At 44.0% G+C, this 19,391-nt stretch overlaps 1 protein-coding gene across 1 annotated transcript in view; it reads right to left on the reverse strand.

Moving 5' to 3' along the window:
- Nucleotides 1-628: 628 nt before the first annotated feature.
- Nucleotides 629-19,391, reverse strand: part of N4BP1 (NEDD4 binding protein 1) — a 49,371-nt gene continuing 30,608 nt past the window's right edge. Inside the window, exons 3-7 of the mRNA XM_059903803.1 lie at nt 12,977-13,107; nt 11,307-11,403; nt 9,054-9,161; nt 7,260-7,367; nt 629-5,435 (exon numbers count right to left, since the gene is read on the reverse strand). Of these exons, the coding sequence (XP_059759786.1) occupies nt 5,078-5,435; nt 7,260-7,367; nt 9,054-9,161; nt 11,307-11,403; nt 12,977-13,107 (802 nt within the window). The 3' untranslated portion in view covers nt 629-5,077. The remainder of the gene's footprint in view (nt 5,436-7,259; nt 7,368-9,053; nt 9,162-11,306; nt 11,404-12,976; nt 13,108-19,391) is intronic.

Raw genomic sequence — 19,391 nt, forward strand, 5'->3', positions numbered from 1 at the left:
CTGCAGTGCTGAAGCTCTGGTCTTTGGGATCTTCCTAACGATATGATGAGCTTCCCTCATTTAATCTGCCAGGTGTAAGGACAGTGATATGTATTTCACTCAAGACTCTTGATTTCAAGGGACGTAAACCCAACTTAAGGAAAAAGTGAAGTGTGTCAGGATAACAGGCACCTCGACATCTGAGGAAGGGCATGAGCGCCCTCAGGTTTCCATGACAACAGGAACCTGGAACTCAAGCCACCAGGAATCATGCTGTCATGCTTCTGCTTCTCTCCCACTATAGACCAGCTCCTCCCCCCACCCAGGGCAGGAAGCAGCCTCCAACAGACCTGGGTGTGACACTCCGTAGCCTTCCCCACCACCACCAGAGGGGACAATTCCAAGGAGTGGTCCTGACTGGCCTTAGCTTGGCCAGGTGTCTGTCCCGGCCACCTGTGGGCAGGACGTCAGAGCACACTGCTTGGCTCAGCCTGGGGCAGGTGCCCATCCCTGGACCAGGTGGTGTTAGAGCCTTGACGTGAAGGGAGAATGGAGAGTAGTGGGTTCCAGGGAGTGACTGCTGAGAATCTGATTTCCGAAGGCCTTGCTGGCTGCTGGATGCCGCCGTCAAGAAGGCACCATCCTCCAGTTCAATTGAGCAGACTTTATTCAGCACCTATTAAGTGCAAGGCACTGTGCTAGGCGCTGTGGGAAATACAGAGAGTGAACACAGACAGCCCTGCCCACGAGGAGCTCACAGTCTAGAAAAGGAGGTAAGACACGGTACACAATCAGCTGCGGTGACACCAGCCAGAGTGGCAAGCGCCGAAAGCAAGACACAAGTGCTATGGGGTCACAGAACACCATGAGGCTGCTTCTGTCAGAAGCTTTAGGCGAGGGTACAGAGGACGCAGGGCTGGGCCTTTGAGCGGGGAAGCTGTTTGGGAGAAAGGGCATTTCTAGCAGAGAAGAGATGCGCTCAGAGGTGGGAGCCCACAGGTAACGGAGGAAATTGGGCGGCTGCAGGGAGTGGGCAGGTGGGCTATACAAAGTGGACAGTCAGGTACAACTGGGAGGTGGACAGCCAAGGATACTAAGCTCAGGGAGGTCTGAACTTGACGCTCTGGTCAAGAGAGCCACTGATCACTGAACAAGAAGAGGGGTGTGCAGAAATGTGTTCTTAGAAGATAAATCTAGCGGTTGTGGAGTCTGGGAGGGAGAGGGGAAAGCTGAGAGATGGGCTAACTTGTCAGAGGCTGACGCCCACGGGGAGGCCATGAGAGCATGACTGGGGGGCAGTGGCCAAAAAGGGACAAGGGTGGACAAGGAGATCTTGTGGTGGGAGGGGTGGGAAAGGAGAGCAAGGAACAGACGCAGGCCCAGGGTCTGGGGGCCAGTGGGTCTGAGGATGTCCCAGGGCTTCTAGGTAGAGCTAGAAATGAACTCGTGAAGGGCAGGCCTGGAGCTGGGACTGGAAGCCACTGCTAAGAGGGGCGGTGGGAGTCAGGGAAGTGTGCTGGCCCCTAAGGGTGAGGGCTTCTCAAAATGTGGTCCCTGGGCCACCTGCATGGGAACCATCCAGGGAGCTTGCTGAAGTTGCAGATTCCCAGGCTTTACTCCAGAGCTACTGCATAAACATCTCTGCGGGTAGTGCCCGGCAATCTGCATTTTTACTAATAGCTGCCCTCCCCGCCGTGAGTCCCATAGCTGGTCCAAGGTTTGAGAACCACCTGTTGAACTGGCCTTTAGGTAAAAGAAGAAAGAGGAATGAAGAGTGTTTAGGAGTGAGGGAAATCTCAGAAAATAGGGAAATAAGATCAACGATGTCATGCTACGGTCACTGAATGCGGACACGGAGATTAAGGATTGGGAAAAGGTCTCTGAATTTGGCAATTGGGTGGTCTCCGATGACTTTCCTAGACTATTCCCACGTCGTGGGGTGGAGGCCAAGTTTGCAGACAGGGGAGTGAAGAGTGGCAAGGGTGGGGGGGAAGTAGCAACAAACAGAGTTCCTTAGGGAAATCAGGTTATTTTAATCTCAAGGATCCGGAGTACGTGGGGAATAATGGAGAGGTAGATAATGCAGAAATGGAGTCTGAGTAACTAACCAAACAAAATACCATGGGGTGATGAGAGGAGATGGGCCCAGGGGCGGACGGATGGACGGACGGACGGAAGGACAGGTGGGGACATGGAAGGACTGGTGGGGAGGCGGAACTGGGGAGGGACCTCCAAAGGACGCGGCGTCTCAGAGGTGTGTGGGAGGCAGGCTGGGCCTGAGAGGGGGTGGCGCCGGGGCCCAGTGCCTGGGGGGAGGGGCACGGACCTGGCGGTGGTGGGGTGCACTCAGAGCCTCATGGGCTTCTATGCTTGGATCATATTACACATGTGCCACAATAAGCCTGGGCAATAAAGCAAAACCATCCCTCCTCTCACTGACACCAAAAGTTGCAACAGGCCCACAGAGTCCCTGGAGACACAGCCATGGCCCACTACGCCTGCCAGAATGGCTGAGAGGCCTTCTTACTGTTTTACTAGCTGGCAGCCTACAGGGTCTCAAACACCGGCTACTTGACAGAAAGGTCAAACCAGTCTTTCTTCTCCCAGAGGCGGCAGCCTGGGGCCTGGGGAAGAATGCAGGCCCAGGAATCACTCAGCATCACCACCTACTTATTCTTTAACCCTGGACAACCTCTCTGAGCATCAGACACCAGTCTACTGAATGAGGGTGGCATCCTCTGCCCTGCCACCTACTTCATTCATTCCATGGAATGCCATGGAATACGGGATGCAGAGCCACCGCACACGACAGCCCCCTAGACAGCCCCCTACAGCCCCAAGGAGTTACAGGAAGCACTGCCGCTGACACTCCCAAGGTAGTTTAGAACTCTTCCATGGGAGGTAGACCATCAAGAAATATTTTATAGCATCAACACTGAGCCTAGTATTAAGAGGAGCCTGAGAACAAGTAGTGACTTTTTTTAATAATGGTTTGAAAATTGAATTTTAAAAATATTAAATTTAACTGAACTTGATAGATTTCAGAAAGAACCATGAATTGTTTCATTTACCAAGGTAAGTAAGTAATGCTTTTCTGACACTCCTCCCACTTGGTCTTCTATGTTCTTCCTTCCTGCAGCCGAGAAAGTGGAAAGGGGCAGGTAGAGCTCTCAGAAACAATACGAAGACCACAGAGGCTTACACAATTCATAGGTCAAAGGTCAAGTCACTTCTAGAGCCCAGAAAACTCCTGACCTCTAGGCCTAGCCAGCTCTATCTGGCATCAGTGGAGGCTCAGCCCCCTTCCAGGAAGACCTGTGGCTAAGTCCTGGACCTCTAGGTCCTTCTCTGAAACAGGAGAAGTGCTGGATTGGCAAGGCTGCTGGACAAAACCCTGACCCCAAAGGTCAGAGTCACTGCAAGACCCAGCCCTCACACCTCTGCTGTTGGTTTTAAAAACCACCAGTTGTGAAGGTGAGGCACAGGGGCTGGGACTAATGTCGCCTTCCGGCCTGCCTCGAGTCTTCTACCTCCACGTGCATAGCTGGGTGACTCGGGCAACCTGCCCCCTTGCTGACAAGCAGCTCCACAGTAGGAAGCATTTTAAAGGCATCAAAGAGAAAACATGATTGAAGTACGAGTTTGGCCACCTGGAGGACTCTGGACTCACCCCTCGAGGGATGCGGGGGTCAGACACGCCTGGAGGGAGCATCGGGGGGCGACACCTAGGTCTGCTCATGGCCAACTAAGTCCCTTCACCATGAAGCACAAACCAGCACCGAGTCCTCGGCAGCTGTTTCTGGGGACCGGGAGAGATGTGATCTACAAGGCAGCCGTGAAACTGACCATGAGCAGCCTAGAGAGAGAACAGGTGTAAAATACGAAGCCCTTTGAAGGTCCAGAGAACAATAAAGATGTTAGGAATTAATTATCCAGAAAAAGAATTTCACTGACACAGAATTTAGGCAACACTGAAAACACAATACTAAGATATCAGTTCTGAGAAAGACTCACAGACAGGAAGGGCAGCTGAGGAGGACACTAGAGAGACAAACACAGGAAAAATAAATATGGGGCTCTGGGTCCCCACAGAAGCTACTAATGCTGTTTAGTGGCTTGGGTCATTCTTGAGAATAGAAAACCATTTTTTTGGCAAAGCTGCACAAACTTCACATGGGGGGGCGGGTCTCCCAAGGTTGCGGACACAAAATTACTATAATGATGGGGCTCTTCACTAAACTTCCTCACATCCCACTAGTATCTTCAGAAGCTAACACGTGACTTCTAGAGTCAGTCAGGGACTGGCTGCTGAGTGCGTCTGCGCCCAGGACGAGGAATCCGGTCCACGGCTGTGGACTTGGGCGCGTCCAGACAGACGGCACTCCGACCCTCAGTTCCCTCTTCTGCAGGGCGGGAGGGGAGGAAGGGCTGGACTGCGTGAGCTCTCGAGTTTCTTCCGGCCTGGATGCTCTGTGCGTGTAACTTTGCCCTGGCCATTAACAACGGCTAGGCACAAGGTGCCATCTAGTGGCACCGCTTGTTCACTCTCACAAATGGTTCCAATGAAAGACCCCAGAGGAGCAAAATTAACTCCTAGGGACTCTAATTCCAGGGGTGAGGGCAGAGGAGGCTGGGAGGGGTGAACACACTTCACGTTAGCGGATGTGACATAGTCATCTCAAGAAAATATAAGAGGTCTTGCTTTCCCTAAGAAAGCAACTCTTTTTTTTATTTAGAAAGGCTAATCATATCCATTTGTCAATATTTTCAGCGTTAAGGAAAATAGTTTAAAAAACATAAAAATGTTAAGTACACTCAAGAGTAACTGCTATTAAACAGTTCTGAACAGGCAGAAAATGTAGACTTTCCTTTTACAGAAAATGTTAAATCTGTAATAGCAGCATAATTTATATATAGAAAAAAGCTGGTTTTGAAAACCCAGATTTTTTTATACACAAAACATCTGTTTTTTTTCTATACACTACAACAGCATTTCCACTGGGAAATTGGCTTCTTCACATTATGTCACTTCCTGCTGCCATGTGCAGAGACTAGCTTGAGTGCATCTTCAGCCCAGAGCCCCAGTTCCCGACGGCCTTCAGTCCAACACCATGGCGGAAAGCGCGTTCAGGTCTTTCATGTATGGATGAGCTGCCAAGATCTGGTCGATTTTCAGTCTTTGCTCTGAGTCAGGGAAGATCTTCAGAAGGGCTTCCCTTAGCTCGTTGGTTTCCGCAGAAGATCTCTGTGCTGGCATGGGCAGATTCTGCTGGATGTTGGGAAGGTTTGGCAAAAGTGGGAAGCGGGGTTGCTGAGGAAGCCAGTGGCTGGGTGGGGTGCCCTGAATCCGGGCTGGAGGCTGGTGGCTGGTGCTGGCTGCCTGGGTGCCAGGGACTCTGAAGCTGGGGTCAAACATGCCCACGTTTGGCAGGGCACTGAGTAGGGGCTGCATATCTCTGTGAATGGAAGCAAGTCCTGGTGAGCTGGGTTATGAGATCAACAAGAAATCTGTCTAAACATCTGCTGCTGACATCAAGGCTCAAGGAGCTGCTCTCTGGCCTCTGCAGGCAAGATAGAAGACTGCAGCCAAGGCAGGGATGGCAGCTCTCCACAGAGGGGCCCGTGGGGATGCCAGTGACACCAATTCCCGACCAGTCATCACAGGGAACGCTAGCTCTTCATGAGCGACTCCACCTCCCTGGCCTGCTGCTGTGAGGACTGACCCTATCCAGCTGCTTGGCTCTAAACCACGGTGTACCAGGATCACCTGGAAGCTTTCAAAAGAACTGGAAACAGGGCCCTACTCTCCTGCAGGTTCTGATTCTCTGTGGAGCCTGGTTGATGGGGCTGAGAAAAAGGAACCCACTTTGGGCAGAGAGGCTGCCTCCCCAGCCCCCCAAGTCTGAGCGAGACGTTGGTGCCCACAACTTGAATGCACGTGAGTGTGTATACAGCGTCCGTACTGTTAAAAAGCCTCCCACTTGACTCTGCCTTGCAGCTGAGAAATGGGGCTGACTGAACACTTTTCCCAACTTCAAAAGCTCAGTCCCTCTGTGGGGGGAGCTATTACTAACTTCTTATTCAATTAGTTAACACTTTTGTGAAGAGCCATTAGGTGAGCAGGCAGGACTGACCCTGCTGCCAGGCTGCTGAGGCTGTAGAAGGAGCCAGAACTCTCCTTCCATTGTTTGACCCATGGGCCTTGATGCTTGCACACAGGCCTCAGGTCTTAAAGCCTAGCAGAGGATTTCCAAGTTCAGACTTCTGGAAGAAAAATGAGACATACGGACATCCAACAGGTGTTAAAAATGGCTGCCGTTCTCTTGGTGTCGGTAGAGGAGCAGGACCTTTGGGAACTAAGTCCTCATCTGTGTAATGAAACCCAAAGGCTCAAAAGAGAAATGATTCACAAGACCTGGGAGCTGAAATCATGCTGGTCTTGTGTGCAGAAGACAGCTCTGTGTGAACCACCCATCCCCCCAGAGGGTCCTGTTATAAATGGAAAGGATCAGCTATAGTCTCACTGCCTTAAAAAGCTGGGGGAGCTGTGCGTCTGATTCCTTTCAGTTTAGACCTCCATAGCAGCCCTGTGCAAACATCTGCTGAGAAATACACAGAAATGTAGCCTGTTTTACTTTAAAAAAGGGAAAAGGTCTATCACTGGGGAATATGATCTGTCACTTAGGCACACAGGACACTTTAGTTAACAGCGTCCATTACTTGAGAATTCTGAAAACAGAAACAACCACTAGCAACATGTCTTTAAACACAAACAAACAAAAAACCCTAATCCACAACAAAGAAAACCTAAGCTATCAAATCAATTTCGGTTTAATAAAGAATACTGGCTTCTCTATTAAGTGAGGTAGAAAGTAACACTTCCCCAGGCAGTGATTCCTGAATAGTAAATAAATTAATATAAGCATAAAATATTCAAAGCAAATGACTTGGGAAAATGAACTTAAAAAAGATATTCAGACACACACAATGAACCAAAGCAGCATTCACTAATAAGTGACCACTAGCAAAATCTGCTTTGTCTTCTTAGACCTGCAGGAAATTTGGCTCCCCATCCTCTGCTGGGATTAAAACCAAAAGGACCACAAATGAAGATTTGGTCTTTGGGAGACATTCCACATATATTTCACCAGCACTAAATCTAAGGCTATTTTAAAAAATAAAACGCCATTTTTAATCTTTAGAGAGAGAGAGCACTCGCGCTGAAGCACAAAGAACTGAAACAAACTTGTAAATGCAAGACAATCTGGAAAAGGAAATACCTAAGGAAGACTTCCTTCCGAAGAAATTCTTCTAATCGAGGTCCACTTCTCCCCAGAGGATCATCAGGAACCATAAATATGTCCCCCACAAAGGTATACTGGAGCAATCTACAACATGGAGAACAATTACAATGCTGGAGAAAACAATTAAAAGACTGCTTAACTGACTAAAGCAAAAAACAAATACACCCCAATTAAACCATTTTAATTTCTCTTTTGGATACAAATATTGGTCAATACAATAGAGTAAGAAACTTTTACCCAATTGGCTCTCACATTTCTTAGCAAGACTTTCAGATTTTTATCTGGGCCTGGGAAGCAGTTTCTTCTCCTGACTTTCAATGTAACTTTGAAAAATAAGACTGAAAGACTGTCTTAGGATACAACAGGTGCTCAACCAAGGTTTAATTTTTGAATAAATGAGTCCATAAGCAAACCCACTGATGTTCTTTTAAAAAAGGGAAACAGTACATGAAGAAAAAATATTGAAGGTCAGTTGAGCATGATTTATCAAGTCTACAAAAATGTTTAAAAAAGAAAAAAGTCCAAATGACTGGTTTGCTGCTTGGACTTGGGTTTCTGCCTTGTTTTATGAATTCTGAAGGCAATGGGTTGGTGTGTGACTGAGTCTTGACTGCATTTAAACCTTCCATGCATACACAGATGAGTGTCCAATAAATACTGACAATGAGCCCAGGGCACAGATCCAACAGAAACACATACTAGAAGATTAATGGCTTGTTAACTGTACCCAGGTCAAAGACCAATTCTGAGTTCAGCTATCAACAACAGTTTTTTAACAGTCAAAATGCAATTAGTAATTAACTTTCACCTGGGCATCATTTTCTAAAATGATGAACCAAAGAATCATTTTCTAAAATCCTCCAATGATTCAACAAAATATAAATATCAGACAAGGGGCAACTGTGAAACCCCTAAAGAGGTAAGTATGTAGTTACACTAGTTATATACTTGTCATACTAGATATACACAGCCTTGAGTTATGTTTTTTAGATTTGTGGCATTTATGACTCATCCCTGGCACTACCATAAGACTACTGCTTTTTGTTAAGTAACTTGTCAGACGATGCTTGTTAATGGAAAGTCCTGGAAGCTTGTGTTCACTGATCTTAATGCAGCTGAACACATTCAGAGTGTCATTACAAACAAAAAACCTACAGTAGTGATTGCAAACTCCTGACTTGGTTATTTTGGATGATATTCAACACGTTTTCAATACAGATGACTAAACTTGGTAAAATGATGGTAAAATGCTCAAGAAAAGCATCAGATAGTAAAAAGTAGAAACACTCTCTCCTCTCCCAAAAGTGAAAACCCAATCAGCATATTGATTTTGGTCCTACCCTCTTGATGAACTCATAGTTGTCATTAAACCCCAACCTTCATATTTCATAATTGAGTAAAGTCAGGAGGCCCAATGCCTTGCTCAAGTATCCCTCGGCATCAGGGCAAGGTGAAGTTAGGTGGCCATTTCTGCTCCATCACAGTTAACAGAGAGTTAACTGTGCCACAAAGATGTGCCTCTTGCCTCCTGCCAGGGAAAACTGATCTCTAGAAGACACCTGTGGGCACCAGAGCGTGCTCCCACATCACCTGCTGGAGCTACTGCTTTGTGCTGAGTCCTCCCACTTACTGAGAAGGGCCAGCCATGCTGTGGACTGGGGCATAGTCTTACGATACTTTAGGTCCCCTACACTGCTTCCAAGGTTGACGCAAAACAAATAATAAACAACAGAAGACATCTCTGACCAAAGACAAAGAAGAAAATATTACCTTTTTGTAATTATTTCTCTCCAAGAGGCTGACTCAGTCACAAATTCTCTGAAGTTATCATTTGTTACAATTATGCCACCAGTTTTGTCCGCTAAGTGTAGTAGAAACCTATGGTAATATAAGAGTGGTTAAAACGGGCAAGCAGGCAGGCATCCCTGGCTCAGAGAAGCTGTGTTATAAGAAGACATAAGGATTTCCTCTTCACAGGAAAATCACCAAAGAATTTAACCAAGGCTGGGAAGCAGAAAAGTTAAGCCCTTGTCAACTGAAGATCAATCTGAAATACTGAACATCTGAAATTACTAGACTAATTATAAATGAAGATCTGGTTTTCATACAATCTAACTCTTTTTCAAAATAATCTCAACCATAATTTATACATCTTTCTAGAGAAGCTGTATTATCAATAAAGGGTGGTAATATGATAATGCATGAGGACTAGAGCAGAGAATGAATAAGAGTTGACAAGCCTGTGAAATCACTGTTAGGTTTTTAGTTGCTAAGCTACGGTACTTTGGTTCTAAGATGAGCTGCTTGACACAGTCAGCCTCGCAATTTTTTTTTTTAATGCCTAAATTCACATTTTCTGCTCTGACTTAAGAAGAGATGTCCAGAACTGCCATTCAGTTTAGTCCAAGTTATAGATCCACTCAAATGCAAATTATGAAAAGATACATGGTTAATCAAAAAGTTTAAGAATTAAATATTAAGGAGAATTCTATTTCATTGTTGGAGATTATTCATGTTCAAGCCCTCTTAATGAGAGATTTGTGAGGATAATATGAGTTTTATCTCCTAGTCAGGATGACTGCATTTGCCTGAGGCAATGTAGACAAAGATAATGAAACAATAAAATAAGAGAATCACTACTAGAATTAAAGGTGCAAACAACTGCTTTTATTAATAGTAGTGAGTACTTAAAAGAAGATTAAAAAACAAGCCTCATTAGTTTCAGAAATCTTAGGAAACCTTGGTTAAGTAAATATGATTTAGCATTTTGGATTTATTAATAAGTATCTTAAATTATTTCTAACTGGCATGAACTGTAAGTGGTAATGTCTGCCCAGACGTATTAACAAAAATAGGTAGTAAGGGCTTCTGTGCATGTACTGTGAATCAGGACACATACTCACAACTGCTAAAAACCCAGAGAGCCATATAAATTAAGCAAAAGCCTAGCCTACACACTTGCATATGCACTCAATTTCTGCTGGTGTGAGAATGAAGCTGCAGTGTTAGAGCATCTGAAGGTTCTTCATGAGCCTGGCGGTCCAACCTGCCTTTTCACCTGAGCACTCCAGGGTCCCTACCCAGTATCTTAGAGCTGGAGCAAGGGTGGGCCCTCCATCCCACTCTCCCAGTACCTTCTCACCTACGCCCCGGCCCAAAGGTGCCTCCTCCCACACTCTTCTTGATGCCACCTCTGACTCTCCCCATCAGATCTGGTCTCTCATACCAGCCTGGTGAAGGGTAAGGGGCTGTCAGTGAGAAGGCCCTTTGGACGTTCTGCTGAATGTCCACTGTCACCCCAAGTCCCCTTCCCCTGCTAAGCCCCTCTTTTCATCTCTCACCCATCTGACCATCACTCACTACCTTGGGTTACAAGTTAAGCACTGTCTTCAATGTGGGGGAGCACTGTGGTAGAACGCCGAGGCTAAACCACTAGGGGGCTTAAGTGCTAGAGGCCAGAGTGAAAGAAAGAGGGTGAGGGCAGGAGAGGAAAAAACAGGCAGCCACTGTTTAGGTTCTCAGACACTTGTCATCTCAGCACCTGCTCTCTGAGCAATGTAACAACCTAAGAAATGCAGCTTATTCCTATAACACGAGGGGCAGCTGAGACCATGTTCTATTATGTGGAAGAAATACTGAGGGCTCAGGCATCACAATGACAGACTAAGTCACTGGCCAAGTATAACCAGGAGGAGACAGGGAAATGTTTGAAAACCACTCGTGAGGCTGCCACACTAAGACAAGACAAACATTACTTTCAGGAAGTATCAAAAAAGACTACAAACTCAATATCTGCTTTTACTTATAGATTCTCAGTCATGTTTTATTAAAAATTCTAACTCAACAGCTTCTTTGGTAATCTCCCCAAACCATACAGCAAAGACCACTGAATGTATGACCTTAATGACCATAAACGTTGAAATTCTCAAACCCGAGTCAAGTGCGCCCACCGCCCGGTTGGAGCAGGCGGTTGGCTCCTCCCCACCCCACACCCGCTTTAGAAAGGAAACCAGCCTTTCATACCTGTCATCATGAGAAGCAATTCTTTCTCCAAAGACCATCCGTGCAGGGGTTAAAGATAATATTCCGAGCTCCTGGAGCTGGGTTAAGAAGTGCTGTTCTGTTCATGGAATAAGTTGAATACACATTCAGAAAAAGGCTATCTTCCCAGATATTTAAATAAATGAAAGCACTCCCAAATGTTTCACCTGGAGAGTTGTGGGAAACCTTTTTTCTATTGACTCAAGAAGACTCAATTTTACTAACTTACTGGGAAGGAAAAAAAAAAAAAAAATCAAGCAAGACATATACTAAGACAAATATAACATAAAAACTGACTTTAGCTATTTTTTAAACTTAAAACTGTTCAACTCATTTGCTTCTTAAATTAAGAAGAGTAAACCATAAACCTATATTTAATGGATCTTACCATTAAGAACTTTTTCACAGCCACATTACAAGCAGTAGAGGACAAAGAGAGTTAAGGGCAAGAGTCCCTGGGAGGGAGGGCAGGGGTGGGAACAGGAAGAGTGATGGCAGTAGAAGCAGACAAACTGCTCTGTCCCGATCCCAAGAAAGGCCTGCTTGGTCCCTATTCCAAGAGTTTGTCAAATCTCCCTCTGGCTGGCATCCTATCTAACCTCTCTCTGATATCTGTACAAATATTTACTGATTTTCACGGGAGTGGGCTGTGACAGAGGATAAAGGAGGGCCAAAGCCACAAACGAGTAATGGGCAAAAAAGAAGCTAAAAGCTCAGAATCTAAGATCCCCACACCGACATTCCCTACAATGGTACTCACCACTGACTTAAGCTGAAATGCCCAAACATGGTGTCTTTATGATTCTAGAAATGCACAGCACATAAGGCTTACAAGACTCTTACAGGGATCTTACTGCAAAAATAACTGAAATGAGTGGATCTGCCTCATTTCTCAAGTACCTTCTGTTAGGACCAACACACTCCCCTGAGTGAGGCAAGCTGGGATACTTGGGAAATGTGGTTTTACCATTTCCACCTCAACAGTGACTAAGTTCTACTTCCTGTTGTAAATGTGTTGGGTGAGTCCTGTTCTCACGCTTCCTCCTCCCAATCTACCTTTTATTTCCAGGTAATCTGATGTGTTGAGCTGCCTGGCATAGCCCTTTCACTGGTTTTCCTATTACGACCCAAGAAACAAAAAAACTTTAAGCTTCTCTGGAATATTTAAGGATCTATAATAAGTTCAAGTCTTTTGTGTGTGGCCTGCAGGTGAGCCACGCAGTACCATACAATTAACATACATGACTTATGTTAAGCTATTAAACAGACTGTTAAAAAGACATCCTCTTTGAGGGTTCCGAATTTATCAAATGGCCATTTTCAAAAATACTGTTTAAAGAGGAAGAAACCCAGCTTACTAGAAAGACATATTTAATCAACTTTTTAGAAAGTCAAAGAAAATTTTTGTGATATATAATGAAGTCTAATATAACTTTCTATATAAACAGCTATTTAACTTTCCATCCTTCCCCCCAAGTATTTCTTATGCTGTAACACTCTTCAACTGATTTTTTTTTTACTGGGTGCAACGAATTTACAGTTTTGTTTTTAAAGCTGCGGCACATGACTCTATTCTAAGTAGTGTGTGTTACAATTACAAGCCAACTCATTAAATACCTAATTAGTAATCTGGAAAAATCAGTTTGCCTCACCTGTGACATTAGGATCACGCCTTGTTCTCCACTGCGGGACAAATACAGTGATGTTTCTGTTGCCAAGCTTCCAAAAATATTCAACCGCAATCGCAATTCCACGACAAGAAAAGAACTTTTTCAGACCATGGCTGTATGAGAAAAAGTAAAATTTATTTCAGTTTAAAGCATGTTTAAAGTATGTTAAGTTTCACCATGATAACTTTAATTTAATAATTAATTATTTAATTTAATAATTTCCTCTAATAGTCTGCTGCTCTGCAAAGCCAAGAGAGAACCCATGATAGGAGGCAGGATTCTTAATAGCTCTGTGATTTCTGTTGTATTTTATTCAGTTCATTTAATTGAGTGTGCTTTTGTGGTAGAAGGCAGTTTTAGCTTCAGGGCAATACTTGTTTATTACACCTTTTATTTTTGTTTTCAGATAAAGAGCCCATTCTAGAGAGCCCTAGTCCACGGGCCTCTAAGAATGTTTTATGAATTTTACGGAGGAATTTGTTGCTGAAGCACAAGCAGCTGTGATCAGAACTATTCCATGACATGGTCCTCAGCACCACAACTTCCAAAGGCTTCGTGAATGCCTGTGGCTCCGGGAGGGCTGCATCCCCTTTCTGGAGAACTGTGAAAAGTGACTCAGTTTACAGCTTCCAGGAAACAAGTTGAGGGCAAGGCTCAAATGAAACTACCTGGGGGCCATGGCCGTGATTTTGTTGAAGGAAGCAGAAAGCAGGCGGAAAATAAACACGGGACAGTACTGAACATGACTGAGTACACTTTTTCTGCAAAAGGCCAGGCACTGTCTGCTGCGCCACGGAACTGTCAACCGTTAGTAAAGGGGTGTACCTAAATTCCATGTTTATAAAAACAGGTGGTGGCCAGATTTGGCCCCTAACTTGTAACCTCTGGTATAGAGGATTAAAAACTGTTCCCCACCTCAAAACCTGGTAACAAATTTCAAAAGAAAAGAAGAAAAATATTTAAAATTTATTCTCCAGCAGTTAAGTAAGTTTTATTTAAAAAGTGTTTTTAAAAGTTTGACATTTTGCAGGTGGTAATCCGTTTGTCTACCCATGAGTATTAGAAAAAGGGAGAAATCCCTCTGATGTTACGTTTGAGATTAGCATAATCTGTCCTCACCGCTTCAATGATCGCCTATGATGCAATGACAGTAAATTCTGCATTTTCAGTCCTGTCTTCTCACATCTCAGAACCACTTGGCAAGGCTTCCCTGGTGGCGCAGCGGTTGAGAGTCCGCCTGCCAATGCAGGGGACACGGGTTCGAGCCCTGGTCTGGGAGGATCCCACATGCTGCGGAGCAACTAGGCCCGTGAGCCACAACTACTGAGCCTGCGCGTCTGGAGCCTGTACTCCGCAACAAGAGAGGCCGCGATAGTGAGAGGCACGCGCACCGCGATGAAGAGTGGCCCCCGCTTGCCGCAACTGGAGAAAGCCCTCGCAACAGAAACGAAGACCTAACACAGCCATAAATAAATAAATTGAAAAAAAAAAAAAAAACCACTTGGCAGGTACTTCCTTCACTTGGAGCACTGCCTCCTCAGGCACAAAGTGTCCCAAGTCACCCCCAGGCTCTGCTAATTCTAACCCACCTGCACTGACTCCAGTTAGACTGACCCTGAAATGCAGCCACGCAGTCTCTGATTCTGCTCAGGGCCTTCTACAGCACCATTCTTCTACACAAATCCAGTGCCTGGCTTCGAGGGCGCCTCCACACCTGACTAGTCAGATGGCATCTGGCCAAAGCATACCTTCTGCTTCCACCACCATCCGTCATCACACTCTGGATTTTGGCCAGGTGGTCTTGCCATTTGACTCTTCCTGGGTTCTGAGCTTTTTCTTATCTCTTAAACCTCCTCCCCGAATGCCCTCAGGACCCAAGGCCAGTCTCTCTTCTTCTATGAAGCTGTCTCTAGACACAGGCCCTCAACCATCCCTCTTCTTTTCTCTGACTTGCTATCTATCTTGTACTGTGCACCAGAACCACAGAATTTAGGAATGCATTTAAAGTCATGTTAGAGATAAAAAGAATGAAACACCTCTTGAGAGACAGAGCCACTTGCCCAGCTTGCACCGTCAGAGGGTGCATGAGCCGGGATTAGACTGACGTTTCCTCACTCCTGGGCCAGTGCCCTTTCAACTACCCCCCAGTGGTACTGTCCCCAACTAGATCTACATTCTCATGGAGCAGGAATGGGCTGGACCTGTAAGAAACATCTAACGTCCAGAAGAGTGGCTCAGAAATGCCTCCTTTTAGAGGCTAAAGCCCACTCTCTTCTCAGTGAACCATAAATAAGAGACTGCACAGGCATCAGCTATACCCCAGAAAAGGTATGCAAGTAAACAAACCCATTCTTGATGAAATAACTTAGCAGTGGTTTATTTATATAAAAGCATTTAAATATGGCAAGAATGTAGCAATATGACATTTATTACTGGGGTGGGGGGGTAGTTTTGTACAGGGGGTCTTACCCTTGAGATAAATGCACTAAAAAAGCTTATAAAGTGTCTTCTTAGTTTATTCATCAGACACAAATGCGTATGAACTCTTTTTCTCTTCTTTTCCTTAAATGCTTCTGTTGATGGAAACAGTAGAAACTGGGTGGAAATAAAGTCCCCAGTCCATTACCTTGGGTCACTAAGGAAAAGGAGGGAAATGACAGTAGATAAAATTCTGCTGCCCTGGACCCCTCACAAGCTTAGATGGGGAAAGTGGAGTTTCTAGAAACATTAGCACTAAAACAAATTTCCGAAGGGTTAGTTATCCTCAGTGATAAGATCAAATCATTTTTAATACCCTGAAAAATCTCTAGGGCTGTTTTAGGAGTAAATAGCAGTTCAAAATTCTGGTAGAGAACAAATGGACTAATCCATAAAACAACAGAAACAAAATCAAGTGGAGCCAAATTACTGACCTTAAAATAATACGAAGTGTCCTTGACCTTGCCTACTTTTACTCTCACACTCTGACCAGGCAAAAAATGTGCTGTCTCCTAGCCTCCCTGCAATCAAACCAGAGCAACTTGCTGACAGGTAAACAACTCAGACCAGTGGTGTTTTCTGACTCAGAGACAAAGGGTATACACACAATAACACCTCACTACGTCTGTGAAGGCCAAAGCTCTGGGGTTCCCAGATCCAAACATAGAATTAACAGATATTAAGCCTGAGAAGCCAGATGTGCAGGCTCTCAAGGGAGATTTAAACTCCTGTTTCCATAAACTTGGGAACAACTTATAATATCTGGTTGTTTTCCATATTGTAGCAGACAGTCAACTAGAAAGAGGGTCCAAAGCAGAGAGGAGATGGGTGATAAATACCTGATAAACACTCATGGCCGTCACAGAACCAAGACACGGCAGTGTGGGAAAAGAGTGAGAAACCCTCTGAGTTACCCAGGAAAGAATAATCCCTTTCTATAGCTTCCACTTAATAAAAATAGCCATGGAACCCTGATATAGCAAGACTAGCATGAAAAATGGTTAAAATGTAGAGGGAAGTGAAGGGACAAACCTCATCTACATGGAAAATTGTCTACACAGATAAGTCAGGTGCTCTTATGCTGAAGTTTCAGACTGACAAGAGACCGAGTGTTATCTGGCCTCCATGGTGACGCCTAGCCATACACCACAAACAATTTCCATTTACTCATCGTTTGACTCACTCATGGTGACAAATGGGAAAAACCAAGTAAAGATATGCATAATCAGCAGCATTAAGTAGGGTATTTTGGAATTTCTCACGGTGTGTTATAAACTGCAGACACCACGCTGGACAGACAAATAAACAAGGCTTTGCAGAAACCCAGGGATGGGTGGGCCTGAATGGCTCTAAGGTGGGGTTCAAACCTATTGCTTAAGAACTCAAATTTCCTTTTTAACTACTTCCTCAACTAGCTGGGTCAAATTAGTGAGGTTTACTCAGCAGTGCCTGAGCAACTCAAGACTTATGTATCCAATGTTGCCAAGGCCTAAAAATTCAACCTCAGCTTCTGTGGGAAGAGGCAGGGTGTGTGATGGCTCTGGAGAGTAACATCATGGGCCCAAATCTCATATCTGCATAATCTTGGACAAGATTTTTAGGCCATATCATATTATATACATTATAGATTAATTTTTACTTCACGAAACTGGTGTGAAGACGATATTTTAAAAGATAAAGTAGAGCACCTGACACATAACAAGTGTTTGCTTTAAGATTCCAAATATTTGGGGGCTTCCCTGGTGGCACAGTGGATAAGAATCCTCCTGCCAATGCAGGGGACACGGGTTCGAGCCCTGATCTGGGAAGACCCCACATGCCGCGGAGCAACTAAGCCCATGCGCCACAACTACTGAGCCTGCACTCTAGAGCCCGCAAGCCACAACTACTGAGCCCGCGTGCTGCAACTACTGAAGCCCGCGCGCCTGGAACCCGTGCTCCGCAACAAGAGAAGCCACTGCAATGAGAAGCCTGCGCACTGCAACGAAGAGTAGCCCCGGCTTGCCGTACCTAGAGAAAGCCCATGCGCAGCAACAAAGACCCAACGCAGCCAAAAATAAATAAAAATAAAATAAATAAATTTATAAAAAAAAAAGACTCCAAATATTTGTTGAAATGTAATCCAAATTGATTACTAGAATAGCAATTGGAATAGCAATATAAATGGGTGGTGAAAAATCATTTAAACAATCCTAATCTTTCTTAGTCTTTAATTCATTGATTCATTCAACCCATCGTCACTTAGTGGCTACTACGCGCCAGGCACCATAGACCTTGGGGGTAGTTTCAGGGAACAGAACAGACACGCATCGCTTCTTTTATGGAATTTACAGTCTATAATTCACATATAATATTGAAGCAATTGATTTAGAATAATGATTTTTTCTGACTTAAAAAAATTAAGGTGAAATTCACATAGCATAAAATAATCATTTTAAAGTGAACAATTCAGTGGCATTTAGTACATTCACAATGTTGTGCAACCACCATTTATATCTTATGCCAAAACATTTCCATCACTCCAAAATAAAACCCTGTACCCATTAAACAGTTTCTTCCCAGAATAAGAGTTAATTTTAATTACTGATATTTTCAGATCAATCTACATCAAATTAAGTATAAGTCTGTCTTCTTAGGATAATACATCCTTTGTAAAAGAGTTGCTTTTAAGTTGAGACACCTGTGAATTCAAAGAAACTCAAAATCCTCTCTCAAATAATCAGCTTGTGGTTTCCCTTAGTGCACTAATTCAGCGGTTTTCAAAAGAAATGGTACTGTACTGAAGAGTGTTAGGAAATATGTGACACTGTTTTGGGGTGTCACAATGGCTGGGGGGCAGTATGGGCAAAGTAGGAGGGACTAGATAGATATGCAAAACACCCTGTCCTGGATAGCCAGTGCCACTCTAAATTCCAATAGCGACCCCTTTGAGAAATATACTAGTTACCACAAAAAGGTTTTTTAAAAGTGTCATTATCACTGCTCATTCTACCTTAATTTGCATTTCTTAGTCTTTGAACACCAATTTGGGAAATCTCTCCATACACAGAAAAATGAGAAAGGATTAATATTACTCATAATCGTGACCTAAATTTTATATCATCATTTGGCTCAAGAAATTGTAACAAGGAGGAACTACTGTGGGGCTTGGACCGTGAGTGATTGAAATTGCACTTTACATTTTTACTTAGATAATGCTGTGCAGCTGTGGGTCATTTGCTGGGTTTCCCCCAAAAGAACTGCCAAAAAACAAAGTGAAATGACAATAAACAGTATTATTTGGAAATGAAGACAAGTATATTACACATTTTTACTGCCTATATTCAAACTTTAACATATGAAATGCTGGCATTTTCTTCTTTTTTTGACAGCAAAGTACAGCACCATTCAAAAAAATAAAAATCAAAAGAATCTCTGTATTTTAAAAAATAGATACTAAAATATTTATAGATGGAAATGAAATATCTGAGAATTCCTTCAAAATGGGTGAAAGGCAGCAGGTGGGGGTATAGGTGAAACAATGTTTGAAATGATGAAACAAGACGGGCCATGTACGTAATGGGCACATGGGAATCCCAAATGAAACCAACACAGAATTCATCCTATTATCTTCTTGTGAATTTCTTTGAAAATTCTAACAAAAAAAATCAAAAAATAATGAATACATAATAAATGTGTATTTTAATAATAAAATTCACTTTATCTTTCAATTTTATCAAGTATTCCTGAAAAATCAGGGGATTAACTGATCTTTTAGAACTCCTAGGAAAGAGGTCACATAAACATTCAGCAATTCAGAAAAGTACAGCTGACTCTTGAACAACACAAGGTTTGAACTTCAAGGTCCACTTAAACGTGGATTATTTTTTCCAGTAGTAAATACTACAGTACTGTATGATCCGAGGACGCAGAACAGCTT

This window comes from Balaenoptera ricei, chromosome 19, assembly GCF_028023285.1.
Source record: "Balaenoptera ricei isolate mBalRic1 chromosome 19, mBalRic1.hap2, whole genome shotgun sequence".
Lineage (NCBI taxonomy): Eukaryota > Metazoa > Chordata > Mammalia > Artiodactyla > Balaenopteridae > Balaenoptera > Balaenoptera ricei.